Genomic DNA, 26152 nt, shown 5'->3' with positions numbered 1-26152 from the left:
TGAAAAGGCTGTTTATAAAGGGAAGGACTTATGACCTGTATAATGTTAGCAAAGAAGGGTTTTGGGGATCAGAACCAGCACAACTATGGTTTAATCAGAAAAATGGAGGGATGGTAACACTGTGTAAAAGTCTGCCTAAAATTCAGGACTTTATTTTGAATCAGATTTTTCTTTCTTATACTTAAATGACTTTGATACAATGACCTTTACTTTTAAGACCGGACTTCAAACTTGCATTTAGGTTTATTCATGTAATCATCAGGAGGTTTCTTCCTGTTAAAAGGGAGTTTTTCCTTCCCACTGTCACCACGTGCTTGCTTACAGGGAGGTTGTCTGATTGTTGGGGTTTTCTCTCTATTAATGCGGGGTCTCTTCCTTCCAATACAAAGTGCCTTGAAGTGATTGTTGTTTACGCTACATAGATTTTATAAAAATAAAACTGAACTGAATTTTGAAAAGAACAACATCACAACATTATCAGGCTGTAATTTCTTCCTTGCTTTTGGACAGATGGAGCAATTTTTATGTTTTGAGGAAAAATACTAACACTAAACAGAAAAACTGTCAGTTATTATAGACTGTCATTATAAGGTAACTACAGGTAAACACAGCGTTTAAGGAGATAGATTCAATTTTGTCCTTGGTCGCTGAAAACCAGTCGAGGCAGCTGTCTTCTTTAGAAAACAACTGCAAAATGACCTATAAAGGCCAAAATGATGTTCAAAAAGCACAGACTCACCAGCGCCTTCAAAATAAGCACCCATCTTCTTCTCATTTCCTCACAATCCAGCCAGTTATGATAAAGCCGGAAATGGGAAACAGTGGGGCCTTGTAGGAGTCTATTCTTCTGGTATACTGAGCCTCGGGGGACAGAGGAGGGAAATTACCATCAGTGACACCAGTTTGCGGCAGCCGTTTCTATCAGATAAGGCAGAATTGTACATGCCACTCTTAAATCAATCAAGGTCACCTCTTTGCTCCCTTTGCTTCTGTGTTATAGTGGGTTCAGTTCATAGTGGGCACCCCAGCTGTTGCACAGCACAGATGTAAACTTATCAGAACCTGACATACACAGCCAAACGGGGCTTTACCTCTGCTTTTATTTGACTTTTTCAGTTATTACTAGCACTCAGAGCTTTGACCTTGATGTCTGATGCCCTTTTGCTGTTAGTAAGTTGTCCAGCAACACCACCTGCTGGTATAAAAGTATAAATGTATAAATTTTACATAGAAAAGTTTAGCGAAAGCATAAATGTTAACTACAAAACAAAGAGCCCCGATGTACTTTCTAACATTATTAATGTTGATGTGTTCTATACTCGTCAAAAAATAAGTTTTATACTGTGAAATGGATTTTCAGTTTTTCTGCACATTATTTTAACCTTTTGGAAGAACCAAACATATTCTGTGAGTAGTTCTTGGTTCCAGTTGATTGATTTTAATCAGCAGTTGGGGTCACAATTACTTCACTTTACGAGTTCACCGTCTCTGATCTCATATTCCTGGTAGAAAACTGCGATGAGCTGCTTCAACTTGTATTTTATTGCATTCTTGCAGCCGGACCCCTGCCCTGCAGCTGTCTGAGTAGGACTCTAGTGTTCCTTCTTTTTACTATTTAGGCGAGCAGGTCCATGGTCTGGTATCATGCACTATCAACATGTAGGAGTTCCACCAACATTGGGAAAGCTGGTGAGATCAGGTTTAACGTGCAGAAATGATATTTCAAGAGACGCTAATGTAAAGTATCAAATATATATGACTTTATTATGGAAATAAACTATCAAGGAAAAGAGAGATGGTGCTACAGCAGCCATGATCATCCAGTTCTGACGTTTAAAATCCAGGAGAACACCCGCAGGTTTCATGCATTAATTGGTCCTTGCACAAATGATTAAAGAGATTATAATAGTGTTCTCTGAGCACTAATTTGTAACCGTTTTTACCCCCAAAAAACTCTTAATAATGTATTTAAATATTTCAACTTTAAATCATTGCTCAGTCTTGACAGTAGGTTGTTTCTTGCTTCTTTGTTTCACGTGAATACAGGACGGAGTTGCAATCAAACCTTTTCCCTAAATGAAATCAGAATGTCTCTGAGTATACAAATACTGCATTGTTCAGCTGCTGGACACCAGTGCTCCTTCACTGATAAGCTGAGATTTTTTTTTACCCCTAGTAACACGCCTTAAAATACCATTAAAGAACAGAAAGTGAGCACTGAATTCAGACTCTGTGCCCAACCTTATTATGGACAAAGTAAGAAAAGTTCAAAGTAATAAAACAAAATACTGCAGTAGAGGAAACCCTCTGTAAAAACTGTAGTTGCATAAAAGTTTAAAGCTGATTTCTGTCACTCAAATAATAATATACAATCACCGGACATTTTATTAGGTACATCTGTCTAACAGCTTATTGATGCATGGGATAATGCCTCGTTAGGAATGCAGACACGGTCGAGACGACCTGCTGCTCAAACTGAGCATCGGAATGTGGAAGAAAGGCGATTTTATGTGACTTCGAACATGGCATGGTTGTTGGTGCCAGATAGGTTAGCCTGAGCGTTTCAGAAACTGCTGATCTTCTGGGATTTTCCCACACAATTATCTCTAAGGTTTGCAGAGAATGATCTGAAAAAGAGGAAATATCCCATGAGCAGCAGTTACTCTGGGGGAAAATTTCCTGTTGATACTGGAGGTCAGAGGTCAACTCATTACCACAAGGTATGCAGAAGAACATCTCTGAACAAATGAGGCATCAAATTTTGAAACAGAAGCAGCAGCAGAAGCCCACACCGGGTGCTCCTCCTCTCAGCTAAGAATAGGAAACTAAGGGTACCATTCGAATAAGGTCACCAGAGTTGGACAATAGAAGATTATAAAAGTTTTGCCTGGTCTGCCAAGGCTCAGTTTCTGCTGTGAAACTGGGATGGTACAGTCAGAATTTAGTGTAAACAACATGTAAACATGGATCCATCCTGCCTTGTATGAACGGCTCATGCTGGTGGTGATGATATAGTGGTGTGAGGGATTTTCTCTTAGCACATTTTGGGCACCGTAGCCTACCTGAGTATTGTTGCTGAACATAGCTATCCCTTTATGACAACAGTGTATTCATATTCTGATAGATGCTTTCATATCCCAAAGCTCAAATTGTCTCAAATTAGTTTTTTGAACATGACAGTGCACTCAAACGGCCTCCACAGTCACCAGATCTCAATCCAAAAGAGCACCATTAGGATGTGGTGATATCAGAGGCTTGCACCATGAATGTGCAGCTGACAAATCGGCAGCAACGGCGTGATGTTATCAAGTCAGTGTGGACCAAAATGTCTGAGGAATGTTTCCTGCACTTTGTTGAATCTATGCCACAAAGAATTAGGGCAGAAGAGGGTCCAGCCAGGTACTAACCAGGTGTACCTAATAAAGTGTCTTAGTGTATCTTGATACATTCACTGCTAAGAAGCCATTAATTAGCTACTAGTTTCAAAAGTGCCTAAGTCTTATAGCTGAACAGGCTCAGAGCAGCTCTGACCCCTCCACCCAGCGTAACACCTGCACTGAAACTCAGACTCCATTAGCTTTACATGACGTGGCTGCAAATGTCCTAAAACTCTGTATTTCCTCCATCCATTTGGTTTCCTCTTGGACACCACCTTCCACGATGCAGGGTCAAGGTGGAGGTAGGCCTTCGACTGTGGATCCTTCCTCTGACACCGTCCATGAGAGGAACACATGGCTTGACTGCAAAGCGTAGCCGCTGATGTCACGTTTACCAGGTAAGGACCCAGAGTGTTATCGATGTAGGACTTGACGGCAGCACAGGTAGCCTGAAAGCAGGAAAGAAACAGGATATGATAAACCAGGGATGTGCAGAAGAATGCCCAATAAAGGCTTTAATGCAACTTTACATAACAGAATCTTTAAGCTATATGCATGCTCAGGTAACAGCATGAATATGTTATTTAGTGTAAAGCTATTACAAAATGAACAAAGACGTATTTCAGAGCAGGTAACATGTCCTGTTTTACTCAGCATGAAAAAAATACATTAAGACTGTTAAAGATATTATCAGTGGTCAAAGTAAAAGGTGCTGAGAAAAGCGCCACTCTAGCATCATCGTCAATAGACTGTTAAAAACACAATGTGCCACCTTGTTTTTTACCCGGTGATGCTCATGAACACATAAACAAGCGCTCTGGCTTCTTTTGACTCAGTCCCATATACAAAAGTCCTGTTGTTTAAACCACTTTAATCTGCAGCTGAAAACAAAAATCTCCAGTAAATGCTTCATTTACTCCCATCTGAGTAATGTTTGCCAAATATCAGTGTCCAGCTGTGCAGAGAGCTCGTTTTATAAAATGAAACCACATATTTGTGACGGGATGTACAGTCACGTTAAAAAAGAAAGTACGCCCTCTGACATTTCTGAGGTTTCTAAATATCAGGATAGGATAAAAGCATTATCTAGACATTAATAGATCTTAAAAATCACGTCACTACAACCTTGGATGAAAAACAACATGTGACATATTGCACCATGTTGTTTATTTAACAAAAACTAAAGCGAAATGCAGAAGACACGTGTGAAAAGCTAAGTGCACCCCACGATTCAGCTGCTTGGAGAACCACTTTTAACAGCAGTAGCTCGAAGTAATAGCTTTCTGTATGACTTTAGCAGCCTCTCACATGGTTCTGGAGGAATTTTGGCCCACTCTTCTTTACAATGTTGCCTTAGTTCAATGTGGTTTGCGGGCACTTGTTTACAGCTCTCTTAATTCACATTGCAACACCTTAATTCTTTTCTTTTTCAGCCACTCTGTAGCAGATTGCTGCCTTGCTGGGAATCATTGCCCTGTTGCATGACCCAGTTTCAACTAAGTTTTAGACGCTAGAATATTTTGGTGTGAAGAGGAGTTCGTGATCGACTCAGTGACTGCAAGGTGTCGAATCACCCCTCTACCACTGTGCCTGACAGCTGGTGTGAGGTATTTGTGCTGATATGCAGTGTGTGGTTTTAACAATCTGTCAAGGACGTTGTTCCAGAACATGCCGAAACAGCTTTGTTTGTATGACTTTAGCAGTCTCTCACATGGTTCTGGAGGAATTTTGGCCCACTCTTCTTTACAATGTTGCTTCAGTTCAACGTGGTTTGCGGACACATGCCGAACATGCCGAAACATTCTTTCAGACAGAGAACAGGTACTCCTAGCAACCCTTTCAAACAACCATACTTGTTCAGTCTTTTTCTAATTGCACAGTCATAAACTTGAACATTTAATAAGCTGATGGAAGCCTGTGAAGTCTGAAATGAAGCTCAGGTTTTTTTATTGCGATTTCTCTCATCAGCATTGCACAGTCTGACCTCTGGGTCTTGCTCCAGACCATTAAATTGGTAAAACTTCTGCTTTCACACAGGTGCTCACGCTTGCTGATGATCAGTGTTGGGGAGTAACGGAATACATGTACCGCCGTTACGTATTTTAAATTCAAAATATGAGTAACTGTATTCCGTTACAGTTACAAGGGTGGTATTCAGAATACAGTTACTTTGTTGAAATAAATGGATTACACGGCGGTCTTTTCCTGTTTCATATATTAGGCTATGCTCTCTCTATTTTTGGTAATTCCACACCGGAGGAAACCTAAACAACACGCGTAGCCTATTAAGAGGCTCTTATGCCTGTGTGTCAATCTGGCGGCCCATGTCACCTCTATTTGCGGCCCACATAATGACGTGAAGAATTATTTTACAAAAATTATTCACAAAAATGATTTAATATGAAGGCAATAGCAGAGTGTTACAGGCATTGCCCTAAAGAATGTATCCTCATGGGCAGTATAGTCCGTGCTGCAGGGAGAATGGACTGCCATACCCGTTATGTATCTGTGAGCGCGAGGAGGGAGAAAAAGGATAGTCGAAAAGTACGAGTTGTCACTGAGCAGAAACGGGAGCTGGAAGCATGTAAATATAATAATAACCACTACAGCCAAAAAGAGTGCCTGACGAGCCCAGTTGTAAGTAAGCTATTAAGACTCAATTGTACGCTGTGTTCGTGTTTTCCTCCGAAACAATAAGTTCCTTTGGAGCAGCCTTTCAACGCCTCTCTCTGTCTCTCGCTAGCAAAGTTGACCCAGACAACAAAGTAAAGCGAGTTTTCGTCTATGAGCCCAAAATATAATATATATATATATATATATACGTGTGGAATAGTTTTCTATACAAGATCGCTGCAAAAAGTGCAGCCTTACCCTAATGTCCACCCACTGTTACTCATTTTATATTAAGATTTAAAAATCTTGTTGGTATTGGTATGGCGAGTAGTCTTCAGTAATAGTAATAAATCACACAACAATACATTCATGTAGTTGTAAAAAAAAAAAAGCATGATAATATATCAAGTAATCCAAAGTATTCAGAATATGTTACATTGAGTAACGTAACGGAATACGTTACAAAATACATTTTGGGGCATGTAATCTGTAATCTGTAGTGGAATACATTTTAAAAGTAACCTTCCCAACTCTGCTGATGATCAGCTAATCAAGTGTAAGTTTATTCTCCATCTCAATTTCTTAGGTAGCAGTAAGGATATTTTGTATTTTTCCACACACTGCTTCTGCATTTTGGATTAGTTTTTGTTAAATAAATAATGACCTGGTGCAGTATATCATATCTTGTTTTCCATCTGAGGTTGTATTCACTTAACTTTAAGACTTGCTAAGAGCGGGATGATTTGAATATGTCCTGAAACTTAAATCCTTATGATTGAAAAAGGGTGTACTGTCTTTTTTACCAGTACTGTGTGTGTTCAGCAGGATTGAGAGGCCTTGTTGCGGAGAGGTAACAAATGAAATATACAGTGGAGTGATTCCAAACAGACCTTAAAACTAAAGAGCTTGAGTATGAAATAAGGCAGTTTTAAAGTAAGTTTTTTCTTTTTCATTTCAGTAATTTTTGTGCAATACAGTTTCCTTTGTGTAACTTTCAACTTTCAAAGTGTAACTTATAAAACAAAAACCCTTATAGGCATCAGTGAGAAATGTAACATCCTCACTTTCACTATTACAGCCAATTACATCAAATGGACAAGTCAGTTATTGTACCTGAGTTTTGGAAAGAGCGTAGTCACCCCAAAGAACTACACCAGCAGAGCCTAAAGCGGCACTCTCTCCAATAGTGTAGACCAGGTGCTCCTGTTAGACAGAAACAGAGAAGTGAGCAAAACACGCAGCCTCTGTCACGACAGACACAAAATGTTTGAGTTGAAACGTCTGATTCTTGCCTGAGAGAGAAATTCCAGCGTGTATGTATAGACGATGCGAGCATAGGCGTACACGGGCGGTGCGAACGGAGTCACCTGATCCGCTACTCTCATTGCCTCCAGGATGCGGTGGTGGCAGTAGAGGAGCACTTCTCTGCTGAGACCTTGCATCTGGACGCTGAGATAGATGTCGGGATACAGAGCAGAGGAGGTGCTCCACAGCCAGAGAAGCCTGTCATTTCTCTTTAACTCCACAGCTGGACACTCCCCTGTGTAGCCTGTGCTTTTGTTGCTGTAGTAGTTGTAGCAGTTTGGAAAACCATAATAGCCCCACAAACCATCTGGTCTTGCCGCCTGCCCCAGTTTCAGAGTTTCCTCCATGAAATTCCTCGCAGCTTTGCTAAACTCCATGCGTGCTGCGTCATCTACTTGTTTGGGGCTCCAGTCTGGATGCTTAGACCTCACTAGTGCTTTTGACCCGTTCTGGTATATCTTCTTAGTGTCCCAGTTTCTCTCCCATTCAGGTCTCCAACTTTCCCAATCCACCACACCCAGGCCTGGGAAACCCGTGTCAGGGATATAGGTGTTTACATTCTCACTGGCAACTTTGAGATGTTTATCAAGGCTGCTGTTTTGTGGAACCCCGCCATTAATAGCCTCTCCCTGAGGGGAATACCTTGGATACAGACCAAGCTTATCATCATAAAAGATGGTTATGTTCTGACCCATAAAGGTTTGATTCTGGTTGTGGACAATGTTAAACATCCCCAGGTCAAGGTTAACGCCATACTGAGAGAGGCATTTGGCAGTTGGGGCGTTCCACACAGTCAGGAAAGGCACTTTGGAAAAAGGTGAATTTGGATAATGCAGCCCTGAGACGAGGCTGATCAGAATTAAGTGCAGCAGCACCGTGGGCTTCAAGGACCTCATCCCTGGCAGGAAGGAAACAGTGTTTATTGTGTTACCCAGCAGTATTATGAAATTTTAAGAGCATATTGCAAAATGTTGCTACTTGTTTAAACAAAGCTTTTTCAGTTGTAAGGCAAATCAAATCAATAAGAGTTTTAAGAGTTTCTACTGTTTACGAGCCAGGAATTTTAAATGTGTCTATTTACTACTTGTTTCTTTAATACTTTTCAAACACCTTTAACATGCCAAAATCCATCTGATCATTACAGATGTTGTGTAATGCAGTTAACTTGGCTAGAAATAACAAGCTCCAGTGTCAAAATAATGTGTGAAATTAACTAACATTAAGCTTGCAAACACTGACTTACCGACTTTATAAGTAGAGAAGGATTGGAGCTTGTGGCCTTGTGAAATACCCACAAGTCTCATGATCTGAAACACATATTCAGGAAAAATGGGAAGTAACAAACGCTGAACCAATTAGAAGTGTCCACAGGACCTCCAACAACCAATAACAAGAGACATGCAAATCATTCTATGGAGAACACAGATTTAAAGTCACAGGCAAGTTAGCACTTCCTCCCATCACACTGTACAGCTTGAAAACAGTTTTCAGATTGTTTGAATTTAAAAAAAATATAAATATAACAATCAACAGTTTATTGGGGGACTTAAGAAAGCTTGACGTTTTCTGAAAAACCACCAAGCGAAGCCATAATGAACTCTTCCACCTTGCAATTTAAATGCGTGCTTTGCTCAACTCTTAAAAGCATATAAAAATAACCAGTGGTTAACGAAAACCTACAATTACATGGGGAAGGGGGTATGAGGGTGCTGCTGGCAAAATGAGTCAATCCCTGAGAACTAGCTGGCTCGGACTCCCCTGGCCACAGAGGCTTCCCGCAGAGGCTTCACTCTCAACTGCTGACAACAAAATCATGTCTGTATTACTCCCAAAACCATATCTCAGCTATATTATCTCCTTATGTACTTACAAAAAAAAAAAAAGCATCACACTTACTTTACTAAAAATACACACAAAGCACCATAAAGCAGATTATTTATCCAAAACTGGCTGGCACAGCGGTTAGCACCATGGCCTCACAACAGGAAGGTTCTGGGTTTGAACTTGCACGTTGGCTGGAGCATTCCAATTTCCTCCCACAGTCCAAACACATTCATCTTAGGCTGATTGGAGATGCTATATTTGTCTGAGCCTGAATGGCTTTTCCGCACAAACTTTCTCACTAAACCGCCTGCGCAAAACCTGAACCTCCCCATAAACCACTAATACACCTGAGTTCTACCTCCTGTGTCAGTTGTGACCATGGCCCCTCACCCAGTGTCGCTTAGGCAGCCTTAAATTAAAACACAACAACCTCAACAAAGAAGTTTATTTACACCGACAAATGCCATTTTTGTATGAGAGACATCAATATGAGAAACACTGTGCTTCTGGAGTCAAAAGGCCACTGAAACATGAGGCTCGTAGAGTGGAGATGTGTCACCCTTTTAAAAAAGTAGTAGTCATGTTTTGGACAATAATATCGTATAAAAAATACATTCAAATAAATAATAACACTGCGAATGCCTCTATAAACACATCAGATGTCAGAAAGAGGCCACATTTAAAGAAAATTTAAAAGAAATTAGGCACTTCAAATATATTGTGCTGTTGTCAGATTTAAGTGAATCGTTTTCCACTTTCACCACATACATTTACTCATTCGCAGCATTTACCACAGAAGCATCCTCTCTACAAGAAGCATGGACACCTTGGCAAGCGGCGAGTGAGAGGACAATGTAAACAGGGTCATTTCCAGCAAGTTTTTTTCTTTTTTTAAATGATTAAAAGTTAGAAACAAACACTACCTTGGAATTTCCACAGCGGTTCTTACGATATACAGCAACAGAAAAAAACCACACACGCCTATCTTCCCTTCACCTCTCCTCTTGTGCTCTTCTTTTAGACTTTTACAGTTACATAATGGGTATTAACAGATGAGCAGGCAGACAATCAGTAAGATCAAACACTGCAGAGCCACTGCTGTGGCTCGAGTCGCCGTCCCTTTTTGGTGTAGCGGGTCTGTTTGATCGCAGAGCTCCCCCTGATACCCGCTGTAACACTGACACTGAAAGTCTGCTTCAAAACTTAACCCGTCTGCTTTGCCGAGCTCACCGGTGACCGTCAGCTTGCCGTTCTTCTTGACGATGCCATGGGTGAGGGGATTCAGATGCAAGTAAACGTCGCTGTTTGAGTTTCTGCGCAGACATCGCCCGTGAGAGCCGCAAAGGGTCTGGCTGCATAGCTCTGCTGCCGTGGAAACGTTCAGGAGGTACTGACTCAGTGTGCCCCGCAGATATTTATCCAGATCAGAGCAGGTGGTCTATGGGAAAAAATAAGTGGATACATGAAATCTTCAAGTACTGCACAATTAATCTGAAAAATATGAAGTAACTAAAGCTCTGGTATGGAGTACAAATTGCTATAAATACACTTTGTAAGTAAGTGAGTAAAGGCTGTTTATTAATCGGCATGCTCTCAGAAGTTTAGATGATAACATCTGTGGTTAAAAATAAATGTGACGTATCCAAGTGATGTGTTTAATTTCACAATCATTGTGTGCATGCTTACTTTGTTGTGTGCACAAGTTTATTTATGAAGCGTATTTCACAGACAGATGTCACAAAGCGCTGTTACACAACAAAGAGTAAAATAAATAAGAAAATTAAGTGTCATAATAGCCCATAAAAATGGGTATTTTATAATAAAAGCGTAATAACAATAATAATTATAAATGTAGTGCCACAGAGTGAACGGCTCTCTTCTACCTGGTCTTTAGTCACGTACGCGGAACAACAGATTCTGAGCTTGTGAATGAAGACAGCGAGCAGCTGGGATAACTAAAGTGCTCTGTATGCAAATGCCAGAATCCTAAATCTATTGGGAGCCAGTGTAAAGAGTATAAAATAGGAGTGATCCAAGCATCAATAGTCTGGAATATGCGTTTTTATAGCTTGGAGGCGTGAAAGAGATTATTTATCCAAGCTGGTTAAGCGTAATGGAGTAAAAGCAGGAAGCTGTGTGGAAATACTTAAAGTACAAATACATTCATTCTGAATAAAGTACCTGAGTAAATGTATTCAGTTACATTCCTACTGATCCTACCCATGCTCTCATCCAGTGGTGCTGGGGACTGCTAGATTAACAGTCACTCTAATCCACGGATGTCAAAATGATTTTACATTGAACAGTCCACTTTGATCTTAAGTGGGTTGGACCAATGAAGCTCCTCTATATCGGTGTGTGAAGAACTTTACCTACACATTTAATCCCTGAGATATTTTAATATAAGGAAAACAAGTGTTTTTTCCAACAAAGATCTAAGATTTTTTTTTTTGCATAATATAGAAGTGCTGTTTTGGCTTAAATTGAAAGAAATAAACATGTAAAATTACAGAAAAAGTTTTGTTAGCTCACTGTGCAGAAATTAAATTGTCTTGTTGAAGTCTCTTTATGCTTGGGCCTTTTGCACTTCAAATCGTTACAAAGGTCTAGTTTTGCGTGTCTGTTGTTATATTATGACATGATTTGAGCCTTTTCAAATGTATCCTTGTCCAATACGTTTGAAAACTAAACTTTGAAAAAAATAAATAAACAGGTCAACTGCTGCAGTTGCAAAACATCCCTTTTTTAATGATGATTTCAAGATTTTGGATTTAATGGCCCAAAATGGAATCGATGTCAAAGTCCCAGTCAGCGTATATGTGACAATCAGCACCTGATCATGTGGCCTAAGACATTAAGTGTAAACCCTGAACTTTGAGAAATATCTCCTAGTATGAAATGCCTTCGCATATCACAGACGAGAAGAGCAGCTCAAAAGTTAAGATGATAACATCTGTTCCAAAAAAATGCATACACCATATCTGAGTGATTGATGTGTTCGTTTCGCAATTGATGTGTGGACGCTTACTTTGTTGTGTGCATAAGCAATATCTCCCCACATGATTATTCCAGCTGCTCCCAGGGCCACACTCTCCCCGATCGTGGACACAAGGTCAGTCTGCAAAAAATTACAGGTCAAACAAAAGGAAAACAGTCAGCTAAGTAAGTGTCAGAGGTTCATAGGCTACTGTACGTGAAGTAGAGGGCCAGCTCTTCTGTTCTCATTCTCCCATAAGCAAATAAGGGTGTTTAGAGTGACTTTTAACTTGACCAACACCCATCCTGCCTACTCTGCACAAATGAAAGGTATTGGGGTGTCTGAATGCCAGCAGCACAGGAAGGGACTGTAGCAGCAGATAAGAGATGAATCTACAGAGCATGCATTAACATTAGTGCTCAGTGACGGTTCTATATGTCAGGCTTTTACTAAGAATTAGCAGGAAAAAGATAGAAGAAATGTTTCGGAATATAGTCAGTAACATGGCTGGTTCAAAACTTCATTAGTGTCTTAAAGGAAGAAGCAGGAAAAAAGTTCCAGGAAGAGGAACCCAATTCAACACTGGCACTGTTTCCAAAGTTAGACTGTCACCTCGGTCAGCTGCTCCAGGGAGTTCATGTATGTGGGCCGCGTGTACACAAAGACAGGACGTGCCAAGCCATCGCCCGATGAGGCCAAACGCATCCCCTCTTTTACGCGGTTCCGCACAAACTGGCGTCCGGCAGCGGATGAGCGCAGCAAGCTGCTCACGTAGATGGAAGGGAAGAGGGCTGTGCTCTCAGTCCACAACCATTTCAGCTGGTCATTGCGAGACACCTCCACATCAGGACAGCGGCCCGTGTAGCTCTCCAGAGTGCGCACGTAGTTGTGGTTGTAGCAGTCAGGAAACAGGTAGAAACCCCACAGCTGGTTGGGCCTCAGGTTCTTAGCTTGCTTCAGTGTGTCTAACATGAACAGCCTGGCAGATATCTCAAACTCCTGCTGGGCCACTTTTTTCACCTGATCAGGAAGCCAGGTTGGGTTCTTCTGCCGCACCAACTCCTCAGAATGTCTGCGGTAAATATCTTTGGCTTCCCAGTTACGTATCCAGAGGGGACGCCAATCCTCCCAGTCGATAACAGCTAAACCAGTGGCCCATTCTGAACGTATGTACTTCTTAACATCTTCTGGCATTTTCTCCAGGTGCCGTGTGCGACTGGCCACCTGCGGAAGTCCCTCATTCACCGGCGTTTCATCTTGTTCAAAATAGGGGTACAAGCCCAAGCGCTCCTTGTAGAAGATGGTCAGATTCTGATTAACAAAGCCCTCATTGGGTGTAGCCACAATCTGGAACTGGTCCAGCTGGAAATGAATTTTATGCCGCGGGGCACAATCTTCAATCGGGGCGTTCCAAGCAAGGAGCAGAGGCTTTCGGGAATACAGTGGCCATCTCGTGGGCTGCAGTCCCAGAGCAAAGAGGCAGCCCCACAGCGGGACAATCAGCAGCAGAGCTTTCCAAGCTGACAAAGTCCCGTGCAACATGTCTTCAGATGTGGATGGACAAAAAGGACTGCCACACTCTGCTCTACAATCCACAGGAGGGAATGGCATGTTAGTTTCCTGAATGCACATTTAATAAGGTGTTTTCTCTTAAACAAACCTTAAACATGTTTCCATTTTATTTATTCAAAACCAACTTTATAATTACATGGACATAAAGCACAAGCTTCTCTTTTGTGACATTGCCACTGCAGATTAATTTACATAAATGTCTGCAGACTATTAATGTTTTCTTAAAAACAAGAAAATAAATAAAAGAAAGTAAAAGAAAAATGGTAATACAATTTTTATCCAAAAAAAAGGCTTCTTTAAACTGGATTCTACATCTAGCAAGCTGTTAACATAAATTGCCTTCAATTTAATTACTGTTTGCAGCTCTTTTATTAGCAAAGTTAATCAACTTCGGCTTCCCTACAGATGGATACACTTACCTTTACTGGCAGGCTGGGGAAGCATTCCCCCGAAGACAGAAGCCTACAACTTCACTCCGCGTTTTGGCGTTGCTTTAAAAACAAATAGGAAAAGAAAATTCAGTATAAAGAAAAAGACGACGGGGTAACTTTACAGGAGCACATGCAGCTGTGCTGTGTCTTATAACCTCAGCTCTCCGGCTCCTTGCGGTATGTAAAACTCACAGAAGTCAACTTACCCCCTGCGATGTTGTCAGTTGCAACTCGTTCAGTCCCGAGTGCCAAACCACTCTCGGGATGGGATGTTCCATTCGGTCTGAGGAAAAAGGGGGGGCCGGAGAAAGGAAATGGACATCCTTAAAAAGAATCTGTCAGCGGCTCTAATTTGTTTCTTCACGTCACTACTTCAAACTGCTTCGAGTATCAGCTTAGCGAGACGTGCTTTGATGGCGTCCTGTTTTTCTTTTTCCTCAAGGCTAACCCTCGTGTCCCGGCTCAGCGCCTGAATGGGTCGGTCCGAGAAAGTTCGCCTCCACTCTCCGTGAAACAGATACACTGTAACCAGGGATGCCAAGATCTACAAAAGGTCACAGCAGGGCACTGTACCACGTCCTTAAATATAAGACCATGCTTACAACTCACCTTTCAGCTGCATGACAATCGTGTTAAGGATATCGAGAAATCTGATGGAGGTGATTTTTATTTAGTTTTTTTAAGTGCATTTTCCACCTTAAAAGGCCTAAAATTGCATATTATTGTGTGTTGTGTTACTGTCTATAACACAACAAACTTAATTTCTATCGTAAATAAGGCTCAGAAAACATTCTCAGTTATAGGTTACAAACAGGACCTCTGCGCCAACCCACAGTATGGATGCTATCTGAGCAGATGTGCTCACTAGGTGAACTTGACAACAATAACAAAAGTATAGGCCAACATTGTTCCAGCATGGAAAGATGCTTGTTGGTAAAGTACCATCTTGAAGGAAATAGTAATTTTTTCATAGCCTTTACACTTCCCACGAACCTAAAAACAGACCTCAGACCTAAAAACAGGGGCAGGAAAACCCCTTTGACTCATACCTGCCGACTACATTCAGTAATTCATTGAGATCACTTTAATAGCTTAAATAAAAGAGCAGATATAGCATCTGGGTTTTTTTTATTATTTTTTAAATATTCAAATCTTTTGCTTAAGGTGGTAATACTGTAGAAACACCCAAAGCTGTTCAGTCATAACTGCTCTATACTGTACACAGTAAAATGTACCAAGAGAATGATATAATGATATCACTAAATCTCTTTGAGCGCTCAGTAAGACTGGAAATGTGCTAAGTACACCAAAGAATCCAGTAGCCTGTAGAGCCACCTGTAGCAGCAGTGACGTGAAGTGTTTGTTTTCTGTTTGACTTTATCAGTCTCTCTAATCTCCGTGGAGGAATTTCGACCCACTCTGCTCTACAATGTTCCTTCTGTTTGTTGATGTTTCCAGAGATTCATTTTTGACACACATTTGACTCTAGAGTACTTTGGTATACAGAATAGTTCATGGTCGACTCAACGACTGCAAAGTCTCCTGAGCCTGCAAAACAAGCCCCAATTATCACCCCGGCACCACCGTGCTGACAGTTGGTATGAGGTGTTTGTGCTCATATGAAGGTCGTCCATAAGTTCAGTACAGAATATCTGTAATCATTCATCTGCCTCCTTTTCTGAGTGTTTGGCCGCTTCTGGTCTGTACTTCATAACCACTTTCTCACATTGCCAAACTCATTTCTGTTATCATTACTCGATTCCAATCATCTTCTGGCCCGCCTTCTTTGACCCAATCAGCTTCCAATCTGCATGTTTTAAATATGTGCTCTCCATTATTCTCCCTTTCCAATTCTCATTCATGCATTCATACCTCCTCCCCATCTCCACCTCAGGCTCTGGGGAATCCTGTCCTCAATCCTGTCACCTCTGGGAATCCATCCTGCCATGATGGGTCATTGAAGTCTAACTGCCAAATTAATTAATTTCTCTATCTCAATAAATCATGTTTGGTTCTTCCAAATGATCTCTCCTCTTTGAAATGCTATGGTGACCTGCTGGCATGCTTTGGTTTTTGTCAAACAGCACTCATTATGGCCAGACATCTTCACTTTGATATCATATGCCCAAAGGACACAAAGGACACAGCATGTCCAAGTCTTGTGATTTGAATCCTTCTAAACAAGCCATACTTGTTCAGTCTTTTTCTTTTTTTTTTCTTTTTATTTGACTGGTGAAAAATTATTATCTCAAGTCTTTTGGTTGCTGGTACTTAAGTATTTTAAAGTTTCCTTCCACTCATGCAGACTTGAATGTCTTGAACACACTTCAGAAAGCAGGCAAGAGGCATCTGGCACACAGATTTCACTGCCGCCTGGAGCATGTGATGACAGCCACTGGCGAGGGCTTGACAGAGGAACCAAGTACCACATACTGTCATGTTGCCAAGCACAGTAGATATGGCAGTGGAGAGGAGATAGTAGAGGCCATGTACCAACACGTAATTAACTAAATTTAACAACCTGGAATGATTTGGAAAAATTGGGGAATCCATATGTGCGCTGTAGTTGAAGGTGATTTTCTAATAACTGGTACAACTTTTGCTTACGTCTGTACTCAATGAGTAAGATCTGAAACAAAAAGGTAACATTTTCCCCAGGAGATACATGTTAACTAAAAGATCCCTGAGCACATGACTAGGAAGAGGTGGGGGAGCCTGGAAATTCTCTGGCTTCCTGTACCAAAATCCATTCCGTTTATTTTGCTTTTGAACTTTGCTGACTCACCTCACCATGTCATCAGCTTCTCTCTAGGGCTCTGCAGAGTAAGGAAAAAGTGGACCACGGACAGACCCGTGTGAATGAACAGGGAGGGAAAGGAACAAAGGAATGGCTTCATTTCCGTCGACTCTCGGCTTCCCTTTGACCTCTGCCTCCTGAACATTACATCAACTGCAGTCAGGGATTGTCAGGAAGCTAAAACAATGGCAGGGAAACTGCCAACACACCCTACTATCTTCACTTTTTGTCCCAAACACTTTATGAATTGCGATACATTTGGGGTAATCCTCTGACTTGGTAAATTTGAACTGAGGAATTATAAATGGTTGTAACATCCAAACATCCAGTTTATATAAGAATACAACAAAACCCACATTTAAAGGCACATAATGCAAACAAAGTCTGAAACTGAGGAGCACATATCCCAAAACGTTGATACGGACGTAACATTTTGAGTGGGGGAAAAATTTCATCACTCATCAAAATGGTAAATGGTAAATGGACTGATTCTTATATAGCGCTTTTCTACTCTCCCGGAGTACTCAAAGCGCTCTATACAACATGCCACATTCACCCAGTCACACCCATTCTCACAAGCACTTTATCTATACTTAGTGCTATTCTAACTACATTCACACACATTCATACTCCGATGGACGCATCGGAGAGCAACTTGGGGTTAGTATCTTGCCCAAGGATACTTGGCATGCAGACTGGAGGAGCCTGGGATCGAACCTCCAACCTTCCGATCAGTAGGTGACCTGCTCTACCTCCTGAGCTACAACCACTACAGAAATGAATTCTTCAGTCTCTGAGGAGTGCATACATTACATCATTTGTAACTATAACCTTATTTTGTGGCTTTACTAGAAAAAATAGGAGATTACCACCAAGTTTCCTCAACTTATTTGTAATGACTACATATGATCTCACTGTAACACAGTCAAATGTAACAGAATCCATGTGAGAACTAGCACAAAAATGGCTACAGTAAGCGCCTTTGTTTTACTTTAAAGCACTACAGCTTGTTAAATTACTCCCATGTAAACAATATATCTATTTTACTGTTCATAATTCAAAGTATGGTTTAGTTCTATTTCAAGGCTGCTGATAATTTATAGTGACTGCCTCTCTCAGCCTCAGCCCCATGGACAACTTTTCCCCGTATAAACACACCGCATACATCAGGGAGCACATTACGCAGATCAGAGCGCTGCTATTTGGTGTCATATTCATGAACTTAGTGCATTTTTTATGACTTTACAGGAAAGCGTTCATCCTTTAAGCGAAACATTTAAGCGAGCAGGAAACACATCAAAGGGGCTGACCTTTGGCCTCGAAACGCTCCGACCGCATTCCACACAATTACAGACACCAGAGAATGCCTGCAAAGGAAGCCCTACCCATTTATTGTGGGGATTTGTCATCTGAGCGCAGTGAAATATGTTTACATCGCCATTAAAAGTTGATACTACGCCAGCTGGCAACAACAACCAAAACCTGTCACGATCTGAGGCTGAGCTTTTAATTTCATCCTTATCTATTTGGGAAAGCAAACTCCACACAAATAAGTAAATATGAATGATTTAAAAAAGTTAAAGCAGGTATAGCTTTCTGCTGCCATCTAGAGGAAATGTGGCTTTTACATTGCAGATGTCTTGAGTTTAGATTTTTTTTTTTTTTTATAAAAATGGGAGAAAAAAATTGATTTTGATTGAGTTTGATTTTCACCGGCAGCCTCAAAGCACGGCCAGACAGAAATTCAAGAAGGTGACGAGGAAAATCTAAATATAAGCCAGAGTCTGGAGATGGCAGGGTTACACTTACAGCTGTTTCACAAGTACAGGGATCACTGACCCCACATTCAAAAGTCACCATTTGGTTGAATGCAATCTGCACTTCACTTAATATTTTCTGAATAGTTAGCAACTTAAAAGATTTCTTGTCTACTTCCTCTTCAGCTAAAAATAAAAATTGCTGTTAGCTTTCTAAAGTTCACAGAAATAGCTTGACATTTTAGTTTTACTTGTTTTCTTAGAAAAGAGAAGCACTTCCGGTTCTGTGTCCACAGACACCAAAAAAAAAAAAAAGTGTTTTTACTGTAGTACAAAACACAAGGTGTTTCCTATTTCACAGACGCCAACAAGTCTCAAGTTACCACATTACACTCATGTAAGCCATGTAAGAATCATGACTGGCTACCAGAATACTAAAGTAACAAAATCTTCCTTGTACAGTAGTGTGAAAAAAATTGTTGTCAGGCCTCATTTCTTCATATTTTACACCAATCGACCAGACATTTCTGTATTTTTTTTTTCTTCACGTGGTCTAGAACAACAGCTCTCCAGGTTTTTCTGTAGGCCTTTCAACTTCATCTATAAGATACAGTAGGGGCTTTGTCATGATTTTTTGCTTCATTTAAGCCAGTTGTGTTGGGGATCTTCGTCAAAACTGATGGAAGTGAATACATATGATTTTGATCCACCATGCAAAATAATATGGAAAGCATTTGATTGACAAAGGCTTCATTTCTCAGGATGACAATGACCTGCCATAACACCTGGAAAGTAAAACATACAGTGGAAGTCTCAACCATGGATTGGACCTCAACATTAATAAACCAGTGTGGGATCATATCAACAGAGAACAAAAGGGAGCCAGAAACCAAAACTCTGAAAGTCCTTCAAAAAACCTGGAGAACTATTCCTGAAGAATAAAGCTTGAATGCAGAAGTTCAGGCCATGTGGAAAAATAAAGGTAGTCATAACAAATCTTGATTTTCAAGCTTGTAAAACTGTGGAAAAACTGTTTTTGACCTCATATGTTGTGTTTCCATCTACATCTGCAAATTTCAATAAATCACTGCACCGATTTTCCATTTTCCCAGCAAAATACAAAGAAAGGAAGGGTGACTAAAGACTTTTTGCACACTAGTGTAAATCCAGGACCTAAACTCAGATGTAAGGGGAAGAACTTCACTTCCTAATATGATAAATGAGAACACGGTCTTCCGGTGTCTAACTTATTATTCTGCACTGTAAGGTCAAACATCCCAGTGCAGTAACAATAAACAAGATGAACTGCACCAGAAAGCTTCAGCCAATATGAAAAATAACAGAAAAAAAGAAGATTTGAGTGATTTTGCTCAATAAACCATTTATTCAAGTATTTTCAACTAAGAAATCTGATGTTATTTACAGTACATTATGTTCACTAGTGCAGGTCTGAGCGCCGATAACTGAGACTAACTCAGACGTGACAATACAGAACATAAATATATACAACAAATTCCATAATCCCTCATCATTCCCACCCTGCAAATACATCTTGCATTTGTAGTTCACACATGAACCCAAAACTAGCACATGTACAAAGACACATACAGAGTCTACATCTCACAGAAGGCATGAACCATTAAACCCTTTTCACGTCACAGATGTTTTGCCCTGCAAAATTAAAAAAAAAAAAAAAAAACTCAACAGGAGAAACACGAATTCATCCGAAGTATTCTCCAAGTCTGCATACATATCAGCTGGGTAGTGGAAACACAACTTGTACCATCACTATTTTTGTGAATGTCAAAATAAAGACTCGTTGAATTCAAATGTATAACATTTAATTCAATATATAATTTTTCATGTGACAGTTTGAATTTTCCTTTTTCCTCTGCAAGCGCCATTCGCCAGGTCTTGACTGCAGCTCTCGGGACTTGAATGATGCTCAGCAAAGAGGATCTGTGGCTGCACATCATTGTAGACCAGTCACTGTGCAACGTGTCACACCTCACAGAGGACGATGGGGAAATCGACATGAATACACGGGTGGTCGAGCTTCACAATTCCCTGGAAAAAAAAGAAAGAAAAAGAATAAGGAGGAGGAGTGATGGCACTGACCATATATCACCCTGTCACTGCAAAAGCGTGTTCCTAGCTCACCTGTGGAATTAGATTTTTCTGGATCCTCTTCAACTTGGACTTCTTTCTGCCATTTTTTGTCACGACCGTCTCCTCGTAGAATTCATGGGCGAGGTCACCGTCCTCATCATAATACAAAGAACTGCCAACACAGAAGGTGGACAATTGTGTCAGGATTAACATAGAGGAGGTGTAGGCATTACTTGCTTGCTGATAGTCGCATCTAAAACGGTTGTCAAGTTAAAAACAAACAAAAACAACAACAAACCCCCCCCACCCAAATTTCTCACTCCCCTCCAACGTTTGAGACTCATGTATTTATTAATGTGCCTTTTTGGTTTGTCTGGGTTTTTAAATGTGACAAAAATTATTTACTGGATTATTTTGTCATTAATGCTTAACCCCACTAGGAATTATTGGCTTTGAAATCAAGAATAATCTAGAAACCTTACTGTGGACAGTTTAAAGTGGGACAATATTTCAGTAATAAAGTAATTCTAAGTGTGGCCTATAAAACTGTAAATGCACAAATGCCACTCTGGCACAAAAAATATGCTACTAGGTAGTCCCTGTAGTCTCTGCACTCAAGGCCGTGATAGTGTTCATTGTTTAATTTAATTTCCCATCACTTGTACCATTGCCCTACTTTGAGCTGTACAACAGAAAGATAGAATTGCTTTCTTATACATACATTAGCCTCTAATGCATTTGAATGGGTGAGTAGATAATGGTCATTCTACAAATGGAGGACAAAACAGGCTTTTTATATATATATACACATACATACACACACACACACACACATATATATATATATATATATATATATATATATATATATATATATATATATATATATATATATATATATATATATATATATATATATATATATATATATATATATATATATATATATATATACACACACACACACACACACACACACACACACACACACACACACACTGACCAACCTGTGCACTGCCTGGATTGATTACAAGAAGGCCTATGACTCAATGCCCCACAGCTGGATACTGGAATGCCTAGAATTGTACAAGATCAATGGGACCCTAAGAGCCTTCATCAGGAACTCAATGGGGATGTGGCGTACAACATTAGAGGCCAACTCCAAGCCCATAGCACAAGTCACCATCAAGTGCGGGATCTACCAAGGAGATGCTCTGTCCCCACTGCTGTTCTGCATAGGCCTGAACCCCCTCAGTGAGATCATTAACAAGACTGGCTACGGATACTGACTACGGAACGGAGCAGTTGTCAGCCACCTCCTGTACATGGATGACATCAAGCTGTATGCCAAGAGTGAACGAGACATCGATTCACTGATCCACACTACCAGGCTATACAGCAATGACATTGGAATGTCGTTCGGGCTGGAGAAGTGTAGTCGGATGGTAACAAAGAGAGGGAAGGTAGTCAGAACTGAGGGGATTGAACTACCAGAAGGCAACATTGCAGACATAGAGGACAGTTACAAGTACCTGGGGATCCTGCAGGCGAATGGGAACCATGAAGAGGCCGCTAGGAAAGCTGCAACCACCAAGTACCTGCAGAGGGTCAGGCAAGTCCTGAGGAGTCAGTTGAACGGTAAGAGCAAGATCTGGGCCATCAACATGTACGCCCTGCCCGTGATCAGGTACCCTGCTGGGGTAATAGGCTGGCCAAAGGAGGAGATAGAAGCCACTGACATAAAGACAAGAAAGCTCCTTACCATGCATGGAGGGTTTCACCCCAAGTCCAGCACCCTGAGGCTGTACGCTAAGCGGAAGGAAGGGGGCCGGGGACTGGTGAGTGTCAGCACCACAGTCCAGGATGGGACAACGAACATCCAAGAATACATCACGAAGATGGCCCCAACTGACAGCGTGCTCAGTGAATACCTCAGGCAGCAGAAACCCAAGAAAGAGGAGGGAGACGAGGAACCATCATGGAAGGACAGGACCTGCACGGTATGTACCACCGGCAGATAGAGGAGGTGGCTGATATCCAGAAATCCTACCAGTGGCTGGACAAAGCTGGACTGAAAGATAGCACAGAGGCACTAATCATGGCAGCACAAGAACAAGCTCTGAGTACAAGATCCATAGAGGCTGGGGTCTATCACACCAGGCAAGACCCCAGGTGCAGGCTGTGTAAAGATGCCCCAGAGACAATCCAGCACATAACAGCAGGGTGCAAGATGCTAGCAGGCAAGGCATACATGGAACGCCATAACCAAGTGGCCGGCATAGTGTACAGGAACATCTGTGCCGAGTATAACCTGGAAGTCCCGAGGTCAAAATGGGAAATGCCCCCAAGGGTGGTGGAGAATGACCGAGCTAAGATCCTGTGGGACTTCCAGATACAGACGGACAAAATGGTGGTGGCTAACCAACCGGACATAGTGGTGGTAGACAAACAGAAGAAGGCGGCCGTAGTGATCGATGTAGCGGTTCCGAATGACAGCAATATCAGGAAGAAGGAACACGAGAAGCTGGAGAAATACCAAGGGCTCAGAGAAGAGCTCGAGAGGATGTGGAGGGTGAAGGTAACGGTGGTCCCCGTGGTAATCGGAGCACTAGGTGCGGGGACTCCCAAGCTAGGCGAGTGGCTCCAGCAGATCCCGGGAATAACATCGGAGATCTCTGTCCAGAAGAGCGCAGTCCTGGGAACAGCTAAGATACTGCGCAGGACCCTCAAGCTCCCAGGCCTTTGGTAGAGGACCCGAGCTTGAAGGATAAACCGCCCGCAGGGGCGTGCTGGGTGGTTTTTTATATATATATATATATATATATATATATACACACATTTTTTTTTTTTTTTTTTTTTCTAATTTCTTTTTTAATATCATCCTTTATTTTATAGTTTTCTGGTATGTATTTAAAAATAGTAAACCATCAGCTGATCAGATCTGCCCAGGCATTAAAGATCCACTTTGAGCTATTTTAGTTGCTGTGTACTTTGTCATCAAGTACAAAAAAAGAATTTCATTTAACACTCAAGAATTTATTAAAGATAGTGACTATTCATTCAACTTCATATGAAGACCCAACTTATATTAATTTAAGCAACTTTCAGAATCTGCTTTGCCCAACTTTTCCGTTTAAAGTCATTTTAGTATTTATTTTCAAATCTTCCTCTCAAATAAACCTCTCATACAGTTATTCAAACTATTACAAAGTCAATAGATTAAACCCTTGTGAGCAAAGAAAATCATCCAGGATTAGATGATATAAAAAGAATATGGTAACTTGAATGAATGTGACAAGAACCACAGAAATGCGGTTTAATAATTTTTTAGGTTTGTAACATGTTTCTGTTAAATGCATGCTAACTGGGTTGCAAATCACTGCTAGTATTAGTGTTTTTGCCGAAAAAGATGCAAGTAAATATAGTTTGAGTGATTTGAAGTGGTGTGACCCGAATCCGATTGAGATGCTGTGGTATGACCATAAAAAGGTGGTTCATGCTTGAAAACCCTCCAATGTGGGTGATTTCTGCAAAGATGAGTGGGCCATAATTCCTCCACAGCGCTGTAAAAGACTTTTTACCAGGTATCACAAATGCTTGATTGCAGTCTGTTGCTGCTAAGGGTGGCTCAACTCAAGGGTGGGATAGAAAACGTCCTTTCAACAGAATATCCACTGTATTATTTATTTACCTTCTCCTTGTAAAAACAAATGGTGTTGCATTCTTAGAGCCTTTCAGCCGGGCCAGAGACTGCTCGTTCCCATCATTTCCTGACTCGCCTCCGCTGCCTGAGAAAGGCCAGACACCTTTGGCTTTGGATCCACTTCCTCCCATTCTCAGAGATAAGGCATAGTTAGTCTCAGATTAGAGCGTTCAGTCTGGTTGGTAGCCAGATGCTCAATTGCTTACCAAGGTCAGAACCTGAAAAGTGAAAGTACACAAATAAGTAAATTTCACTGTCTGGTGTCCGAGTGAACGGTTTACTCAGCTGCCAGCTGTTAAGACGTTGTTTGCTTACTGACTGCTGGCTCTATTTTAGTGCATAAACAACTCTGTTGGCAGAAAATGGCCAAGCTAATCTCAGAAACATCTAAGTATAATCTTGAAAGCTTGAAAGAAAAGGCAACTAGACTTATTTTGGGTATGAGATATTTCAAGGGGCTTCTTCAGCTCTATAAAAAATAAAAATAAATAAATAAATAAAAAGGTGGAAAGTCCTTAAGAAATGGTTCTGTCATGGACCTACTATTGATCATATGAGTCATCACATGAGCCAAGGCGCAGAAACAAAATGTGTGGCTCATTTCCATCACTGAGGGTTAAGGTCGAATCTATTGTAAGGCCTTGCCTCAACCCATCATTTGACCCTACTGAGGTCACCTGAAGCAAGGTCTGAGTGGGGATTGAAGCGCTTGGAAAAAGGCTTCATTAAGTCATTGATAACTGGTGTGGTAAGCTCCCACCTCTGTTCAATGATGCCCTCCTTTACTCCTCTCTCAAACCATGTGTTCTTGGTTTAAAATATGAACATATTCATACAAAAAAGAGCGTATTTTGTTCTTTAGGTGCAGGTGTTTCTAAAAGAACCGCGCCCAAAGGGGGAAACCCCCACAATGAGTTCAACACCCGGGACTCTCCCTCAATTTTTAATGAGCGCTAAGGAAGCCTCTTGGATGAGAGGTAAAGGTGTCACACCTAAACAAGTCCAGTCGCCTTCCTTTGGAAGGTCTTATGGGTACCATCACCTGGATGGCTGAAAACCTATACAAACACTTAACTATAATAATAATAATAATAATAATAATAATAATATCTAAATTTTATTCGTGTGTGAGACAGTTCCGTGTTTTATATCGTTACGTTACACTACGGTAGCTTCACCGTAAGCTAACCAACTGGGCCACAAAAAAGCCGAACCTAAACGCAATAAGTGTCACTCAAAACGCTTGACACCTTACAACAGTCACTTAAAAACACACCCACGGCTTCACAATATATTGTACACCGTGTAATATTTTGCAACGGCGCCCGTTTGATGTGTGGTGACCTACATGTGGCTAATGACTACCGGCTAACGGTACCTGCACAGTTAGGTGAGGTAAGCTAACAGACTGTTAGCTTCCAACTACAGACGCAGGTTAAACAATAGACGAGTCTGCAAACACACTGCTGCTTTATACACGGGATTCTGACAAACATCTTACCTTATGGTACACTAAACCTGACATGTCCTGTCATAACTTTTACTACTAGCTATGTTTAGCTAGCGCTGGCCGTTGCTGTCCGACCGACGATGACGATGGAGATCAGCTGATCTGACCGACTATTAAAGAAAAACGTCACCAATATTTAACTAAAGAATTTATTCATAAAGGTGCGTTAAATGAAAT

At 41.0% G+C, this 26152-nt stretch overlaps 3 protein-coding genes across 3 annotated transcripts; all 3 read right to left on the bottom strand.

Moving 5' to 3' along the window:
- Positions 1–1763: 1763 nt before the first annotated feature.
- hyal1 (hyaluronidase 1) lies at positions 1764–8599 on the bottom strand. The gene is made up of 4 exons (XM_006783177.3): positions 8539–8599; positions 7283–8193; positions 7104–7193; positions 1764–3826 (listed from the first exon to the last, which is right to left on the bottom strand). The coding sequence occupies exons 1-4, from the start codon at positions 8597–8599 to the stop codon at positions 3500–3502; spliced, it is 1389 nt and encodes a 462-aa protein (XP_006783240.2). The 3' UTR covers positions 1764–3499.
- A 950-nt stretch (positions 8600–9549) lies between these two features.
- hyal2a (hyaluronidase 2a) lies at positions 9550–14438 on the bottom strand. Its single transcript, XM_006783178.3, has 5 exons — positions 14306–14438; positions 14088–14159; positions 12709–13681; positions 12148–12237; positions 9550–10557 (listed from the first exon to the last, which is right to left on the bottom strand). Exons 3-5 carry the CDS (start codon positions 13636–13638, stop codon positions 10165–10167), a joined length of 1413 nt encoding a protein of 470 aa, XP_006783241.2. The 5' UTR covers positions 13639–13681; positions 14088–14159; positions 14306–14438; the 3' UTR covers positions 9550–10164.
- Positions 14439–20014: 5576 nt separating this feature from the next.
- Positions 20015–24611, bottom strand: tusc2a (tumor suppressor 2, mitochondrial calcium regulator a). Its single transcript, XM_006783182.3, has 3 exons — positions 24454–24611; positions 20814–20934; positions 20015–20720 (listed from the first exon to the last, which is right to left on the bottom strand). The coding sequence occupies exons 1-3, from the start codon at positions 24594–24596 to the stop codon at positions 20655–20657; spliced, it is 330 nt and encodes a 109-aa protein (XP_006783245.1). The 5' UTR covers positions 24597–24611; the 3' UTR covers positions 20015–20654.
- Between the last annotated feature and the right edge of the window lie 1541 nt (positions 24612–26152).

This window comes from Neolamprologus brichardi, chromosome 5 (genome assembly GCF_056152115.1).
Source record: "Neolamprologus brichardi isolate AB-2024 chromosome 5, ASM5615211v1, whole genome shotgun sequence".
NCBI classification, from domain to species: Eukaryota; Metazoa; Chordata; class Actinopteri; order Cichliformes; family Cichlidae; genus Neolamprologus; species Neolamprologus brichardi.
This window is presented reverse-complemented; position numbering and strand designations above follow the sequence as displayed.

What these genes read in the sequence shown, in the direction of transcription:
- hyal1 (XM_006783177.3), bottom strand. Translation starts at nt 8,599, where the DNA reads ATGAGACTTGTGGGTATTTCACAAGGCCACAAGCTCCAATCCTTCTCT. An exon ending in CGCTGGAATTTCTCTCTCAG is followed by an intron (nt 7,194 to 7,282) that starts GCAAGAATCAGA and finishes TCTGTCTAACAG; the next exon opens with GAGCACCTGGTCTACACTAT. An exon ending in ACGCTCTTTCCAAAACTCAG is followed by an intron (nt 3,827 to 7,103) that starts GTACAATAACTG and finishes TCCTGCTTTCAG; the next exon opens with GCTACCTGTGCTGCCGTCAA.
- hyal2a (XM_006783178.3), bottom strand. Translation starts at nt 13,638, where the DNA reads ATGTTGCACGGGACTTTGTCAGCTTGGAAAGCTCTGCTGCTGATTGTC. An exon ending in CCCTGGAGCAGCTGACCGAG is followed by an intron (nt 12,238 to 12,708) that starts GTGACAGTCTAA and finishes AATTTTTTGCAG; the next exon opens with ACTGACCTTGTGTCCACGAT. An exon ending in TTGCTTATGCACACAACAAA is followed by an intron (nt 10,558 to 12,147) that starts GTAAGCGTCCAC and finishes TTTTTCCCATAG; the next exon opens with ACCACCTGCTCTGATCTGGA.
- tusc2a (XM_006783182.3), bottom strand. Translation starts at nt 24,596, where the DNA reads ATGGGAGGAAGTGGATCCAAAGCCAAAGGTGTCTGGCCTTTCTCAGGC. An exon ending in TTTGTTTTTACAAGGAGAAG is followed by an intron (nt 20,935 to 24,453) that starts GTAAATAAATAA and finishes CTGTGTTGGCAG; the next exon opens with TTCTTTGTATTATGATGAGG. An exon ending in AGAAAAATCTAATTCCACAG is followed by an intron (nt 20,721 to 20,813) that starts GTGAGCTAGGAA and finishes TTTTTTTTCCAG; the next exon opens with GGAATTGTGAAGCTCGACCA.